The sequence below is a fragment of the Bactrocera oleae genome, chromosome 5 (assembly GCF_042242935.1).
Source record: "Bactrocera oleae isolate idBacOlea1 chromosome 5, idBacOlea1, whole genome shotgun sequence".
Lineage (NCBI taxonomy): Eukaryota > Metazoa > Arthropoda > Insecta > Diptera > Tephritidae > Bactrocera > Bactrocera oleae.
In genome coordinates this window covers 39,008,693-39,023,998 of record NC_091539.1, presented here as the reverse complement: position 1 = coordinate 39,023,998, position 15,306 = coordinate 39,008,693, and the positions used below count along the sequence as shown (strand labels likewise).

General features: G+C 31.2%; 1 protein-coding gene across 2 annotated transcripts in view; it reads right to left on the bottom strand.

Annotated features, from left to right (window-relative positions):
• sbm (L-type amino acid transporter sobremesa) overlaps window positions 1-15,306 on the bottom strand; it is a 64,501-nt gene that overhangs the window by 6,474 nt on the left and 42,721 nt on the right. For both annotated transcript variants that reach the window (XM_014233566.3, XM_070110458.1), the window contains exons 2-3: window positions 13,829-14,044; window positions 5,981-6,082 (exon numbers count right to left, since the gene is read on the bottom strand). In XM_014233566.3, the coding sequence (XP_014089041.1) occupies window positions 5,981-6,082; window positions 13,829-14,044 (318 nt within the window). The remainder of the gene's footprint in view (window positions 1-5,980; window positions 6,083-13,828; window positions 14,045-15,306) is intronic.

The following is a 15,306-nucleotide window of genomic DNA, read 5'->3' as shown; positions in this document are numbered from 1 at the left end:
AAAACTATAAAAACCACTTCAATGATCACTTTCTATCCTTAAGAAGCGATTTGAAAAGTTAAGAAAAAATTCTCTCAATTTTCGTCGAGGGGTTAATTGATAAGATACTGTGGAGGTCAACGCGATCGCCTTTTTTGCAGTTCTCAACTTTGTATTGCAATGCAAATTTATTTCCTAATATCTTTATACATTTACTTATATTATTTTCTCTATTACTTGTATAAAAATAAAATACATCATAAAAATACTACGTGCGGGCATTAGTTAGACTTTCGCTATTAGCAAATGAAGCGGGAGTATAGTTATAAAATAAGGCGATCACCGGCGTAGCATTTTTAAAAACCCTACCTGTCGAAAATTAGGGCAATTTTTTGTTCTACTTTGACTCGCTTTATATTCAGCCCAAGCCATTTTTTTTTGGTAATCGAATCCTGATTGGGTTGTTTGGAAGTTTTATTGTGAAATTTCAATAACAACATCTGTGGTGTTTATCAACACCTGCTTTATCCTTAATCCTGTTTCAATCTCAGTACGAGAGCCAACAGTAAAAATATTTATATAGCTATGATCCTATTTGATATTCCAGCCAAACGTATGTGACTATGTTAAATGTTATTCTGCAATCTATCTACTTAGTAAGAAGATGGAAAAACTCTTCTGGAGAACTCTTATGAGAACGTCCAACTTTTGGGTATTTCGGGTTCAGTTCCGCTTTGTCTAAATTAAAAAAAGAAGCAAGACGATTGGGTCCGGCGGTACACGAAAATATCTTCAGACCTCATATAAAACTTGAGTTCGCTTTTCGCTAGTCACTCTTGATATTTATAATTTTGAAGTTGTTTAATGTTCTTTGAATGGGTGCAAAGTTTCCAGTAATGAAAGGGTTCATTGTGGTACCATCTGGTGAGTAAAAAGAAAGATTGAGTTCATCAGCAGTATAAGAACCATATGTAAAGGTTTGGTGGTGGTATTTTGAATTGGGAAAGGAAGGAACCATGTATGAACTATTGCTTAAAATCGTTTAGGCGGCTATATTATCAGTATAGAAAAAGGAGAACAAGTTCAATCGAGAGAAATTTTATTTTTATTTTATCCATCTAATATTTTTAGGAAATATCGCTTAGGAAGAATGGTTAGTTGTGCAAACTCCATATCGATATTGCATCTGTTTAATCGTGGTTAAACGACAAGTGACTGCTGTTTATATGCGATTTGTGGCCTTTAGCTCTATTTATACAGCTCTGCTAGTGAATACTAAAAAGGGGTGTTTGTGTGTATATGCTTATGCATTTTGTTTATTCTGGTTGTTGATGCTTGTAATGGTTTCTATTATTTTTGCAGATCTCAAATCAGTTTGGGCATACGAATTGTCCACATTCGAGCGTTGCAACAACAAACCCACATACGTACATTCATACTGAATGTATTTGAAAGCTTATATTTACTGTTTTATTTATTAAGTCATAAGTATGTAAAGAATATTCCTGTGATCATATCGACTACCGAAGTGCTTACGCAGTGGATTGTTTACAGTTTGAGAAGATTATAGCCATATTTGCTTACAAATAACACGCTTTATCTGCTTGATTCCTGCTACCATATTCAGTTTTCGGAAATAATTTGAACGCATTAATTGTTAGCATATAATTGGCAATTAACAGAAAGTTATTAACCATAAAATCTGAAAAAAATGTGAGCACGAACCTTATAGCAAGACTCTTTTTTACTACCCTAATCGCTTCTAGTTAGTACTCGGTTAGTGTAAGCATCCTTAGTACAAGTGCGGAAAACTAGCCAATACGATCTTTGAAATGAATCTTAACATTTGTTTACTTGGCGTAAGCGACCTTGACTCTGAATACAGCAGATATCAACAAGCTAGAGTAGGATTACCAAAATTCTATGAATAGATAGAGTCTAAACAGAAAATTATTAAAGATATAAAGAAAAGAAAAGCAGTCTATCTACAAGTGGGACGTATGCATAATTAGCAACTATTTACTCAGACAAAATTCGCGGAAAACTGGGTATCAAATGATCGGAAACAACTTGCCTTGCCAGGAATACATAACATTGGTAACCCCACAGATGTGGCGACAAACTGAGAATAATGTACATCTGTTATTTTTTTAAATATATTTACACTTTACAATACACTATAACACCCTTCACAAATACAAAGACTCCTTACAAGCACTTGATTCCGATTGTTCAGTTTGTATGGCAGCTATATGCTATAGTGGTCCGTTCCGACAAATGAGCAGCTTCTTAGTGAAGAAAGGACATGTGCAAAATTTCAGATCGATAGCTTAAAAACTGAGTGACTAGTTTTTATATATACAGACAGACGGACAGACAGATAGACGGCTAAATCAACTCAGCTCATCATGCTGATCATTTATATATATATTTTATTTATATATATATTCCGACGTTTCCTCCTAGTCTTACAAACTTTGTGGCAAACTTAATATACCCTGTTCAGGGTATTAAAAGTTCATGATATCTTAATGAACAAACTCGAGGTAAGGTTTTGAGTTTACGACCATTGGGGTGCTTATGAGTCTCTGAGTTAATTGGAAGTTCCTGTGTTCACGTTTAGTGTACATCATGCGTATTGTTAATGTTCAATAATGCGAGACAAATTTTTAAAAGTGAATTTAAGTTATTCTTTCTTTGGATTAAATAAACAGTAATATGAGGAACTTTGAAAATGTATTTATCACTTTAGAGACAGATAAGGGTTGCCAGATTGTGGTTTAAGGTTGCAAATATGAGCGACGTCCTAGTGAGAGAGTGGTGTGCTCTTATGGACAGTTCTTTTCTAATAAAAATATTGCATTTATTATGTTTGACCCCGTGAAATAAATTCATAATAAACCACTCCAAGGTAATCAATAAAAACGATGAGCATCATCTTGATTTTTTTTACCGACTTTAACGTAGTTTGTTGATCGGTTCCGACGTCATATTCATAAACTCACAACTCGTCACCAGTAATGATGGGTTTGATGAATGTAAGCTATGTTGTGAAGCATCTCTTTTGCGACTTCTACTTGACGCCGATTTTGTAAAAGATTCAGAAGTTTTGAGAAATTTCGTTAAGTCAGCGTCCAACCAATTTACACGTACAGGATTTCAAAGCACGGTGGCTGCAAAATTAACATTATTAATTCCTCTTAATATAGAATACTAAATACTCCACGGCTCGTGAAAGTTTGTTAAAAAATAGGCGAAGATCTGAGGTAGATTTAATTAGACCGGACAGCTTTTAATAACAAATCAAAGATCGCAGTTTGACATATCAAAGTCTTGCATAGCTTTTGGCAATTATCATTCAAAATAACACTGAAAGATTCTATTCGAAATTGTTGTAAGACAGTTTTTGCATCCGAGATTTTCTGCTTTTCATATTTTAAATCTGTATTGAAAAGACTCTTAAGGACATCTGAAGGCAATGGGTTTCTGCGAAGGCAAATGTATATATATGAAGTGTTCTAAAGATCTTTACCTAGAGCAAATGCGGCTAATTAACCACGGGTTTTGAAATAGTAGAAATTAAACTAAATTGTTGTTGTCACTTCAAAAATGGGAGCCTTCTTTAAATACTTTATTGTAACTGCATAAAACAGTCTTCCATTTTCACTGCAGTTGAGCTTAGTAAATGTACAGATCCGGATATCCGATTAAAGACTGCTTTCTCGGCATTCGTAAAAATTATGTGAAAAAGTAACGACTACTACAACAACTACAACATATTTCTTTCATTTATGTACATCCGGTTTTCTGAAAATTAGCTCCTCTCTATTCAGCTCTCACTATTCATATTGTGTCCGCTTTCTTTATTCGAAGAGAAAGACGCAATTTTAAATTTATAAAATTTTTTTTTACAACAAAGATCAACGCTAGATAAATAAATAGTTTTTTTTGCTCCTATGGAAAAATGCGTTCAGTTACCTTTCTTCAGTTTTCGCCCCTTTTTCGTGACATTATATTCAAGCAAAAAAATTTAAAACCATCAATCCTTTGCTCAAAATTTCTAAAATCCTTTTTTAATATTAAAAAATTAACTCTACCAAAGTGACCTATATTGAAGAATCACATCAAGATATACAAACATCGCACCATAATCTCTTTGGCAAACTTGTCAAATATGTATATATATACACATAATATTAATCGCTAAATAAATGCTTCTGCTAAAATGCACGTATACACATTTCAATACTATATATTATTTTATATATATACTCTATATAAATACATTTTATGAAGCACATTTTATTTAATTAATTTCTCAACACATTACTTTGCAAGCGCTGCACAAATGACAAATGGGCGCCACAAACGAATGCAACAAAACACATGTAGATTTACGTGCAAACACACACATGCACATATATGGGCTTATGAGTATGTAAGCAAATGTGCATGTTGTTTCTAAGCGACGCCAGAGCCCGGCCAAGTGTGAAATTATTGACAATTTGCCAAACAAAATGCGATAGCTAGTGGCATCCACAGGTTTACAGGTGCATTTACACCGTTATACATATGTACACACATACCTGTATGTACTCGTATTTACATATGTATTTGTGTCGATTTTTGAGAGTTGCACGACCGTTAATCATGTGCAACGCGGCTGTTTCAAATGCGACGTAAAATAATTGGGAAAATTATTACAATGCAATTAGAAACAAAAGAACTACCTAAACACTTGTTGACAAAACAGAATAATGTACTCGTACATAGGTATGTATGCATGTATATTTGCGCTCGCACATTTGCAAATTCCATACAATGTTATAAACTCCTAAACGCCCAATACTTGACATAAGGTTGTGATGATTTCTGGCGTATTTCATTTAGCAATTTTGATGAATTTGCTTGTGGGTGGAAATGTCAATTACTTCAGTCTAGCTTGGCGCTAATAAAAATCAATAGAAATTATATGCTGTGAAAATTTATAAATATAAATATAAATAATAAATTTGAAATATTTGTAGTCTATAGTAAATATATAATTTTTGCAAGAACAAAAGAAAAATTATTTAATTAACTTCTTTAACCCCGACAGATTTAGAACAACTTTGGAGTACTATATTTTTTTGTTGTTTTTTTGGTTTTGTTCAGTTTAATGAGGCCATTTCATAGCTTCGGTGGTGCTAGGTAATTTTTTAGTATTAATTATTTAATAGCAGTCCTTATTTGATCAGATGCTGTTAACACTGCCTTTTTCAAATTAAAAACCATCGCTAGTATTAAGCACGGTAAGTATGGTCATTTTGTAATTTGCTCAACGCTTGACAACAGGGCGTATGTGTAACTTCAGTGAAAATGAAAAATTAACCTTGGGTAGATACAAAAAATATTACATTTACTTCTAAAACTCTTAAGGCATATTGCGTATTTAAGTTTTAAATTAATATAATTATTCCATATATTCGAAGTATAGTGAAGTTATAAGATATAGTATTGAGCATGTTAAAAATGTATTTTCAACATATATCTATTACAATTCCATGCTACTTTAATAAAAATGTATTACTTCCCTAATATTCTCGTAGCTAACTAGTGAACTTCTATTATGAGTTTGCTATTGAAATCTAAGTTTTTGTTGTGTACTTTAAGTAGAATGAATATATTCTTAAGCAAAAATATATCATGCGTTAAGTAAATGTGCGCAATAACTTGCAGGCAAGTTAGTCGTCCTATTAGCGATTTGACACTTCTCTGCTCGCTATATTTAACTTTTTCCTAATAGTCAAACAATTTCAAGTAGAAACAACATTAATAATAATATTCAATACAAAAAGAGTATTTGGGTACCTCATTAAAGTGGTATAGCCACTATGCTGGCTCTATTTGAAATGCGAGTTGCTTGTTCGATTCATCACAATTTATTCATAGTCACAAAATCGTACTCAACAGCGTATTAGGGTAAATTTTTAATTCCTAATCGATTACTGGCTTTACTTACCCAACAAGGAGAGCAAACCACAGGCCAGCCATATAATAAAGCTAACACCAACGGAACCAGTACGAACTAGTAGACCTGAAGGTGACACAAATATTCCAGACCCTGAAAATTAAGCGTAAAAGGAGAATGTTAAAAATATTTATTAAGAAAAATTAAGTTAATATCTATAAAATATATAAATGGTGTTGGAGTAACACATAAACTAACAACAATACAAAAAATGTAAACAATACGAGAAGTTTTATTTTAAAAGGTAATATATTGTATGTATAAATTAAATAAATTCATTTTTAGTAGTTAATATGTATATTTTCCTCATGCGACGCCCTAAAACACAATAGCAAAAACGTTATTATAAATTCTCTTAAGCGAAAAAATATAATTTTTCTTTAAAAAATACTTCCTCTGGCTAAAACTCGTACTTGAGACCAATCATACATTTTAAAGCAATTTTTTTTTTAATTTTCCCTACTTCTACCTGAGTGATTACTTTTATCACAAATTATATCTAAAACATCTATACTGGCAAGAATATGCTTCCAACAAACTTCGCAAAATATTTGTAAAATAATATATATGTGTCAAAATAATATGGTGGCATATTTGCAGTCATTTGCGAAAATCGTCTTGGACGTTGGTCATGGTGAACTTATAACTACATATGATAAGTTCAATTTGCGTCAGCAATTTTCGCGCTTTTAGGGCAATTTCGCTGTCGCCTACACCTGTTCACCATATCTTTTTTTCTTTGAATCACTTTTTGACTTTGACTTTTGCAAATTAATGCATGGAAATGGTATTTTGGTATAAACAACCTTCAAGTCGAATTCAGATTACTTAATCAGAAAAACGAATCTCTTATGAAGATATTTATCTTGATTTTGATGGGTCATTTTCTATGGGAGCTATATGCTACAGTAGTCCGATCTGAGCAATATGGTTGAAGTTTGCAATTTTATACAAGGAATTGAGTTCCAACGATCAGTTTGTATAGCAGATATATACTATAGTGAACCGGCAAATGGGCAGTTTCTTGGAGAGAAAACGACGTTTGCAAAATTTTGAATTAATAAGTCAAAAACTGAGGGACTAGTTCGCATATACAATATATAGACGGACAACCGACGACTAAATCGACTCAGCTCGTCACGCTGATCATTTATATATACTATAGCGTATCCCTGACGTCTTTTTCTGACTGTTACAAACTTCGTGGCAACCTTAATATAGCCTGTTCAGAGTAGAACATCATTATCTACCGCATTTATTAGTTTAACAATAATGAACACTTAAGGATTTTCATAAATCGAGCTAATTGTTCTTTTTCTTATTTTTATTTATAGTAATGTATAATTTTTAATTAATTTTAAAACCCTTAAGTACAGTCTTTATTGCTTATACAAGTAGATAAGTTCTAATTAAGCAGAATAAATTATTATAATTTCGTATATAAATATTTACGAATGACTGATTCATACTTTAACTAGCCAACGGTAAACAAATTTGTATTTAAGCCGTTATATCAATTTTTATTTGCAATTCAATTACACTGACGCCACGCAGTGAGAACAATTTATTGAGCAAGCACAGTATTGCGTAAGAAAAGTATTCCTCTGACCATATATTACATAAGGATATATGGTACATAAGTATATACCTGCTTTTTTATAGATAGATTGCATTTGTATATTAACTATATGTACATCCAAACTTAAATCATCCATCCTTTGCCTAAAATATGTGCTATGTACTTACATAACTAATTTTAAAAATCTACCAAACTTTTTATTTCACTTTAACTAAGTTTTGTGTAGTTTCCCAATTTTTTTTTTGACTACTTTCAGCATATATGCCGCACAAATTGCGAATGTCCTTGAGCAACTGCATTGCAATATTCCAACAAAATTGTATGTACTCGGTTATATTTGACCTTCGACCTTAAACTGCAATAGACGCCATGGCATTCAAAGGCCCTGTGTGTGTATATTTACTGTGGGTATGTATTTGACGGGCAAGCAAGGCTTATGCATACTAAATTTTTTATGTACCAACTGTAGATATGTTACCATGTATGTATGTATGTATAGTAAAATACGCATATAATGCATTTTTATTTGTATGTATTATGTAACGTTATTGTTCCTTTGACGCTACTACAAGTAGAACGTTACAACTTGTCACGCGATGCTTTTATGGGTCATACAAATTATAAACGGACGTCAGGTATATGGTAAGTAGGGTGTGATTTTTATTTTTCATAATCATAACCATGGTTAGTGGTTATACGCGTGCTCTTTTCAAAGCTGCGCATTTCTCAAGCTTAAAGTTGGGTTGCTTTGACGGACCCCAAAAGCTTACATAATATAATTTTTATTAGTTAAATTAAGACCGCGTATGACATATTTAATTTTAGATTGTTTGAAGTTAAATAAGAAAATAATTTATGATGTATACTGTTACACAATACTCTACTCTTTATAATATCCGATCATCTGAAGGGATACAGCATACCTAACCTAACTTTCCTCCCTCGGTTTTAAAACTGGCATGCTAGAACTAACCTAACTTTCTTAACTGGATATGGAAACCATTTAAACCAACTTTTAAAGACAAGTTTATCTAATCTATAAAACACATTATAAATTGAGTTGAATATCCACGAAATACAAATACAAACTATTCACAAATATTACTTCTAATTCATCAAACCCTGACCTCCACACAAGGCTGGTCAATGTTCTGGCGCCGCACAATAGAAACATTTTTGTTTTTCTTATATTTTTACGATGATATTGTGGACACCTATAACCATAAACTTCGGTAAATATAGAACAAAAAGTTCAAACTATATTATTTATATATAAATGCAGAAAATAAGCGAAAATAACAAAAGTCATACATATTGTGTAAGTGTATCTATCTGTGTGCGTGTATTAGATATTTCAATGGTGACAACGTTTCAGCACAGGGCCATTGCGATGCTCACTATTAATAGTATGTACTGTTAAATTGTTTTAGAAATTTTGGAATTCAAAGTGAAAGTGATTTCAGAAGCCACTTTTGGCATGACAAAATGCACGAACGCAAGAATATATATAGGTATATAGGAATAAGTTTATACATACATACGCGTATATATCAGAAAGTGTTACAAAATCACTTATCTTTTTTTTTACTTTACTCTCTGTAAAATTGGTTTGTAGACAACTCGTAATATTCTCTTTAAGTAAGAGCTCTTAGTATTAGGAGGAATCCTTATTATTTGGAAAGAAGAATTCATATCTCAGTATCTATGTATTACACTACTCAACAAATCTGAAGAAACAATTTGCGACTAATGTGCTAAGAGGTCTGTGGGTGTATTGAGGTGTGCTGATTACGAATTTAAGTTCAAAAATTTTCCATGACGTACGGCTATTTTTGTCATTTTAGTAAATGGTGCTAGGCAGTTAGATCTTTACACCCCTTGACTACGAAACAAAAAATCCTACCTGTTAGGAAATTTTACTATCATTTTCGGTTTTAGCAATCCAAAATTAGCAAGAAACAGCCTCCATCACAGTCGCAAAATGACTGTAAACTAGTATTATTTGAAAAAAATATATATCGTCTTTATATTTTTATAAAACTGATTACTCTACAAAAATGGAGTCTTACAATATTTTCGTAAACTACACTGTTCAAAAATTATTAAAGGTATCATAATAATTTTTTGTTAGTGTGTTATAAAATTCATAAAAAAAAATAAAAATGATTGAATAAAAAAACATAAATATGCCTTAAAATAATTAAACTTCAACATTACAAATAGTAGATACTGCGATATGAATTTTCCTTTCCAATAATTACTACTAGAGGGAGAGAATTTTTTTGAGGTGTCTACCAACCGATTTCAGAGTACAAAATGAAAAAAAATAATAATCGATATTTTTTTATACATACATACACATGCTTGTATTTACAACAAAGCGAAATATCGCTAAACATTTACCTACCTATTCATTCATATTTTTGGACGAATCTATTTTTTATTTTATAATTTCCACAAGTGTCAAATTTCTCATTAACTTTTCGTTAATAATTCATTCATAAATCTATGTTTAAGCATGCAATAGTTGTTTAACCTCTAAAAAATACAAAGTTCATAAAAAGTGTGTGAGTCTAACCAGTTTCGTTTAATTATCGAGATTTTAAATTATAGACTACAGAATCTTTATTTTTAGATTCCTCACATAAATTTTTAACCGATGTAAAATATTTTATCAAATATTTTTTTTAACTAAATCTTTCTTAGTTCTATTCTCAAATTCGAGAAATCCTATAAAAACGGTATTTTAAGCTATCGGGTAAGCAGGATACCCCATTACTGAGTTAAATCTGTATTTGATGACCACGCAATAGAAATAAGCACGAAAATGCATCTAAAAGAAACTATTAAAAAATGCATACGCTCCGATTCTTGAAAAAATTTTATTTGAAGTAATGCTGTTGTCGACAAAACCGTAGAAGAGAAGGTATAAACCCCCAAAGTAACGGAAATAAATTAAAATTTTTTCCAGATTTTTTGTAAAAAATATTGAGTAGCTTTAAAGTATAATAAAAATTAATAAAAAATACAATGTCCTCTTCACAGCCTCCTGCTCAGGGAGTTTATTCGTAGACGATCTTTCCAACAAATTTTCAGTCAAAAGTGTGTAAAATTTACACTAGTGGTTTATGAAGATTAAATGTATTTTAATATTTAATAACAATTTTGAATTGCGGGTAAATGGAAAGAGCTATATCCTGAGTCGTTATGATCTTGTTTATTAATCTATTGCTACTATGGCAGATTTATTAGGCTTTTTCAAGGTTTATACCCTCACGATATTCACTAAAGAAAATATATACGCATATATTTAAATAAGTGACAGTATATATATTTTAATAAATATATTCAGATTTTGTTATAGCAAATTTCGTTGCCACACCCATTTTTCTTATAGGTATATATTAGCATTGAAAATTCTTAGATTTCTTTATTTAATTTTTTTAAGTTTTTTTAATGTATGAATAAATAACTTAATTAGTGATAGTCATGTGGTACATTTCATTTGCTTTTCGATTTTTTTCGAGCCTTCGCGTCGCTTGCCAAAACACCTACGCAAGAGAGTGTGGAACATTTATTTTTTCTATGTTTCAATTTAGCGTTTGTTTTATTGTTTTCTCTTTCTTTTTCTCTCAAATACTTCTTATATACACATATATGTCTTTGACGTTTCATGTCCTAATTGCACGCAACAGTTTTTAACATCTAAAAAATGAAATTAAAACATTCTTTGCGCTAAAATATATTTGTATATGTATGTGAGATACACATTGCAGTATTGGAATTGTCAATCGAGGAGGATTATAGACAGGTCACATTGTGTTTTAAGGGAATTCAGAGTAAATTAATTGGTTTTTAATCAAATTTAAAGTACAACGGCCTGGGTCAACTATGCAGTATGCTTATGTATATATGTATATTAGGGTGAGCCAAGGAAAACTTATATATATTGAATTGATAGGTTCAAATTAATCTATATACAGAGAAACAAATATCCCTGCAAAGCAGGATTTTTAGCTTAATTTTAAAAAGTGTCGGATAAGATATAGCTGCCATACAAACTGACCGATCAAAATCAAGATAAATTTCAATATAAATATCTTGTATCCTTATTTGTTAACCTTAAGTCGACTTGTTATCAAACATAGTGGCTAAAAAGAACTAGCAAAACTTAAACTTAAATTTAAAATAAAGGAATTCATTTCATTTTTACATTACTATTATTAATATAATATTATTGTTATTGTTTTTATTATTTTCATTCCTTTTTTTATGAATTGTACTCAAATTTCTTTCATTCAATATATTTTGCTGATTTCGTGGGCAAAAAATATTGTATTGCTTTAATTTTCACTTGAATGTATATATATTTATAAAACTTTGGTTGAATATTTTTGCCTACGTGCCAATAAGATACCACACATATGAACATATCTACGCATATACTGTACTGGCATTTCTTGCGCTTTATTAGCGTTAAGTTATTTACTAAATTCGCTTTAAACACATAAACATAATAAATTCTCTTTTAATCACATTTTAATCGTTGAGAAATAAGAAATTATTTTTGCTATAAATAATACTGTACATTTACGCGCTAAATACCATTGCTTATGCGTTCGTAATGTGTTAAATAATGACTGTATATTATAAAAATACAACTTTTTCAGGCAACTAGCTTAAAATTGTGTGTTAATTTTCAAATTCATATTCTTCATGCAATTTCCGGTCCGTGGTAGTTTGTATTAGTAATATGAAAGTTACTGCCATTTTATATGTTGTAAGTTATAAATAATTTATGCTACTTTTCTAAGATTTCTTAGCATACAAAATTGGTGAAAAATATATACTATTGATTACATCATTTCAGATTTCGGCTAAAAACCGCGTCATGCTCAAATCAGCTCAAAATAGAAACTATTAGGTTTTGTAAAAAGAAATATATTATATTATATGGCTTTCTATATGACTTTTGTATTCTCTATCTCCCGTTGTATAAGTGCAACTTGATTACGGAATACAGCTTTAGAAAAACAGGATTTTGTACTAAAAAAATTTCTCAGGGATTTATATGATGTCAAAGATGCACCACGACCTGGAAGGCCAATTGTTGAAAATATCGAAAAGTAATGGAATCGTCAAGTTCGGCCAAGTCATATAAGTGCAGTTTCAATTGCCCAGAAGCTCAACTTGTTGTCATTTACCATAAATAAGCCTGAATATAAAGAGAAGCAGGTTATGGGTTATGAATTTGTATCTGTGAATATCTGATGAATCGCAAAAAACTCCATCTATTTCTGAAGCGGATGGTTACTGGTGATGACAAGTGGGTCACTTATGACAACGTCAAGTGAAAACGGTTAGCAGGGATGCATTTAATATGAGCTACTTCCCTACGTCCAAACTTTTAATCAGACTTGTGATGTCAACAATTTGACCATTTGAAATAAGCGATCACCCACAAATGGTTAGCTTTAGCGAATATGAGGGGCTTTCTTATCCATCAGGACAAAGCCAGGCAATACACATCGATAGCTAACATGTTAATAATAATTCTAACTATGCTAAACAAAACCTTCAATTTAGTGCAAAAATAATGGAGTTGCTTTTAAGTAGTAGCCAAACCACTGCTCGAAATTATCAAAATCGTTCTAGAAACGGTATATTTCTGGTGGTTTCTATTTTCCTTTCCGAGAGAAATTTCTAGTTCTAACCTGGTAAATTTATATTTGGTGTTTCACTGCAGGGTTGTTATTTCAGACGATTTTAAATTTGAAATCCATAAAATTCAAAATGTTTATTACTTCTTCATCTCATCAGCTGCTATAAATGTTTTCATAGAAATAAATCTACAATATTAACGAAACAACGTGTTCAGTTTCGTTCCATTCGTGTTTTCTTCAAACTGAGGTCAAGTAACACAAATAATCGGAAAACCAGGCTATCAACTGAGTCCAAAAATTTCGAAACTTAATATTGACTTATACACAAAAAAAATATATTCATAGTATAAATTAAAATTATTGTCCTTGGAATTTCTGGGTGTGGAAATTTTCGTATTTTACGAGGAAAATTGTAGTCTGATTTTTGAAAAAATATGTATAGATTATTAATAAACCTTTAACGCTCATAACTAAAAGGAATCATGATAGGAAGATGGATTTAAAGAACTAACTATATTTATGTATCTAATTTGGTTTAGTATTACTGTTTCAAAATTTGCATACGATTTAAGTATAATATATATTTGTTGTACTCACCTATCATGGTCCCGACAATTAAAGCCACCCCACTGAAGAGTCCCACCCGTCTCTGGAGGTGAACAGCGTCGTTCGGCGCTGAGCCCTTCCTCTCCAACGACTTCCGCATCCCCCCGGTCCCTGATGAGTCGGTCTCTGTTTCGGGCCCTTCTGCCCCAAAAGACCCATTGGCACTCGTTGTCCCGTTGCTCGTGACTTTAATTGGCACATTATGTCCTATTTCATTATTTTTGTTATTTTTTTATTTTGTTTAATGAAATTATTATTGCGTTCACAATATGCCAATATTTCACAATTTTTGTATAAATGACCATGTTAAGGATAGCACAGAAATGAAAAGAAAGAAAGAGTGTAGCACAATTAGCAAAGTGTTTAATACAAATTTAGTTTTAATACACTATTGATATATAATTGTTCTAATTTTTAATAAAAAAAAATCTTATTTTTATTTTTTATATATATGTGCTGAAAAGCAACAAACCAAAGTTTTTTTCAATTTAATATAACTTTGTTTTTTATTTTTAATAGTTTCATTATAGTATTTTAATTTCATTTTATAATTTTTATATTGGATTTAATTCAGTTGTTATAAATTTTATGAATCGAAATTATTTAAAATATATTTTATTTATGTTTTATTAATGTATTTGATATATTTAATTATACCCTTTAGTTCTTTTAGATTTTTATACTCTTGCAACATGTTGCTACAGAGTATATTGGTTTTGTTCACCTAACAGTTATTTATATCAAGTTAAATTCCAAGTGACTGTCCGTCCGTCTGTTTATGCACGCTGTAACTTCAGTTAAAATTAAAATATCGTAATGAAAGTTGGTACACGTGTATGTTTGCAAAAAAGTGAGGACGAGTTCATAGATGGGCGTAATCGGACCACGACATGCCCACAAAATGTCATTAATCGAAAACCTATACTAAGCCGCAAATTATACACAAAATCCGGAATTTGGTGCAACGAATCGCAATATTGAGAAGCATATGTGCGTTTTGAAAAATTGCTTGTGTATGTTTAATTTTTTAATAGTGGGGGTGACTTCGCCTCCTAATGGGATTAATATATATATCTCCTAAACTATTAGAGCTATATCACCCAAATTGCAAAGGACATACTTTTTCGACACCTCTTGCGACAGGGACAATAGGTGAAATCGGATGATAACCACGCCCAATCCCCAAGTAATGGTTTTGTTAAAAACTTCTAAAAGTGTGATAAATCAATAACGAAATGCGTCGTGACACTGTCCACATTTAGGTGAAATCCCATATCACCGAACCTACTACACATATTTCAACCAAATTTGGTAGATAAAATTATTTTGACATTCCCATGTAACAGCGTACCAGCCTACTTCCCATATAACAAAACTTTGTTTTCCATCTGATTTTTTCACTTTCCACTATACAAATCACTATTTGTGTGCCTAAAATGGATAAAAATCGGGTGAAAACTTGCTTTATC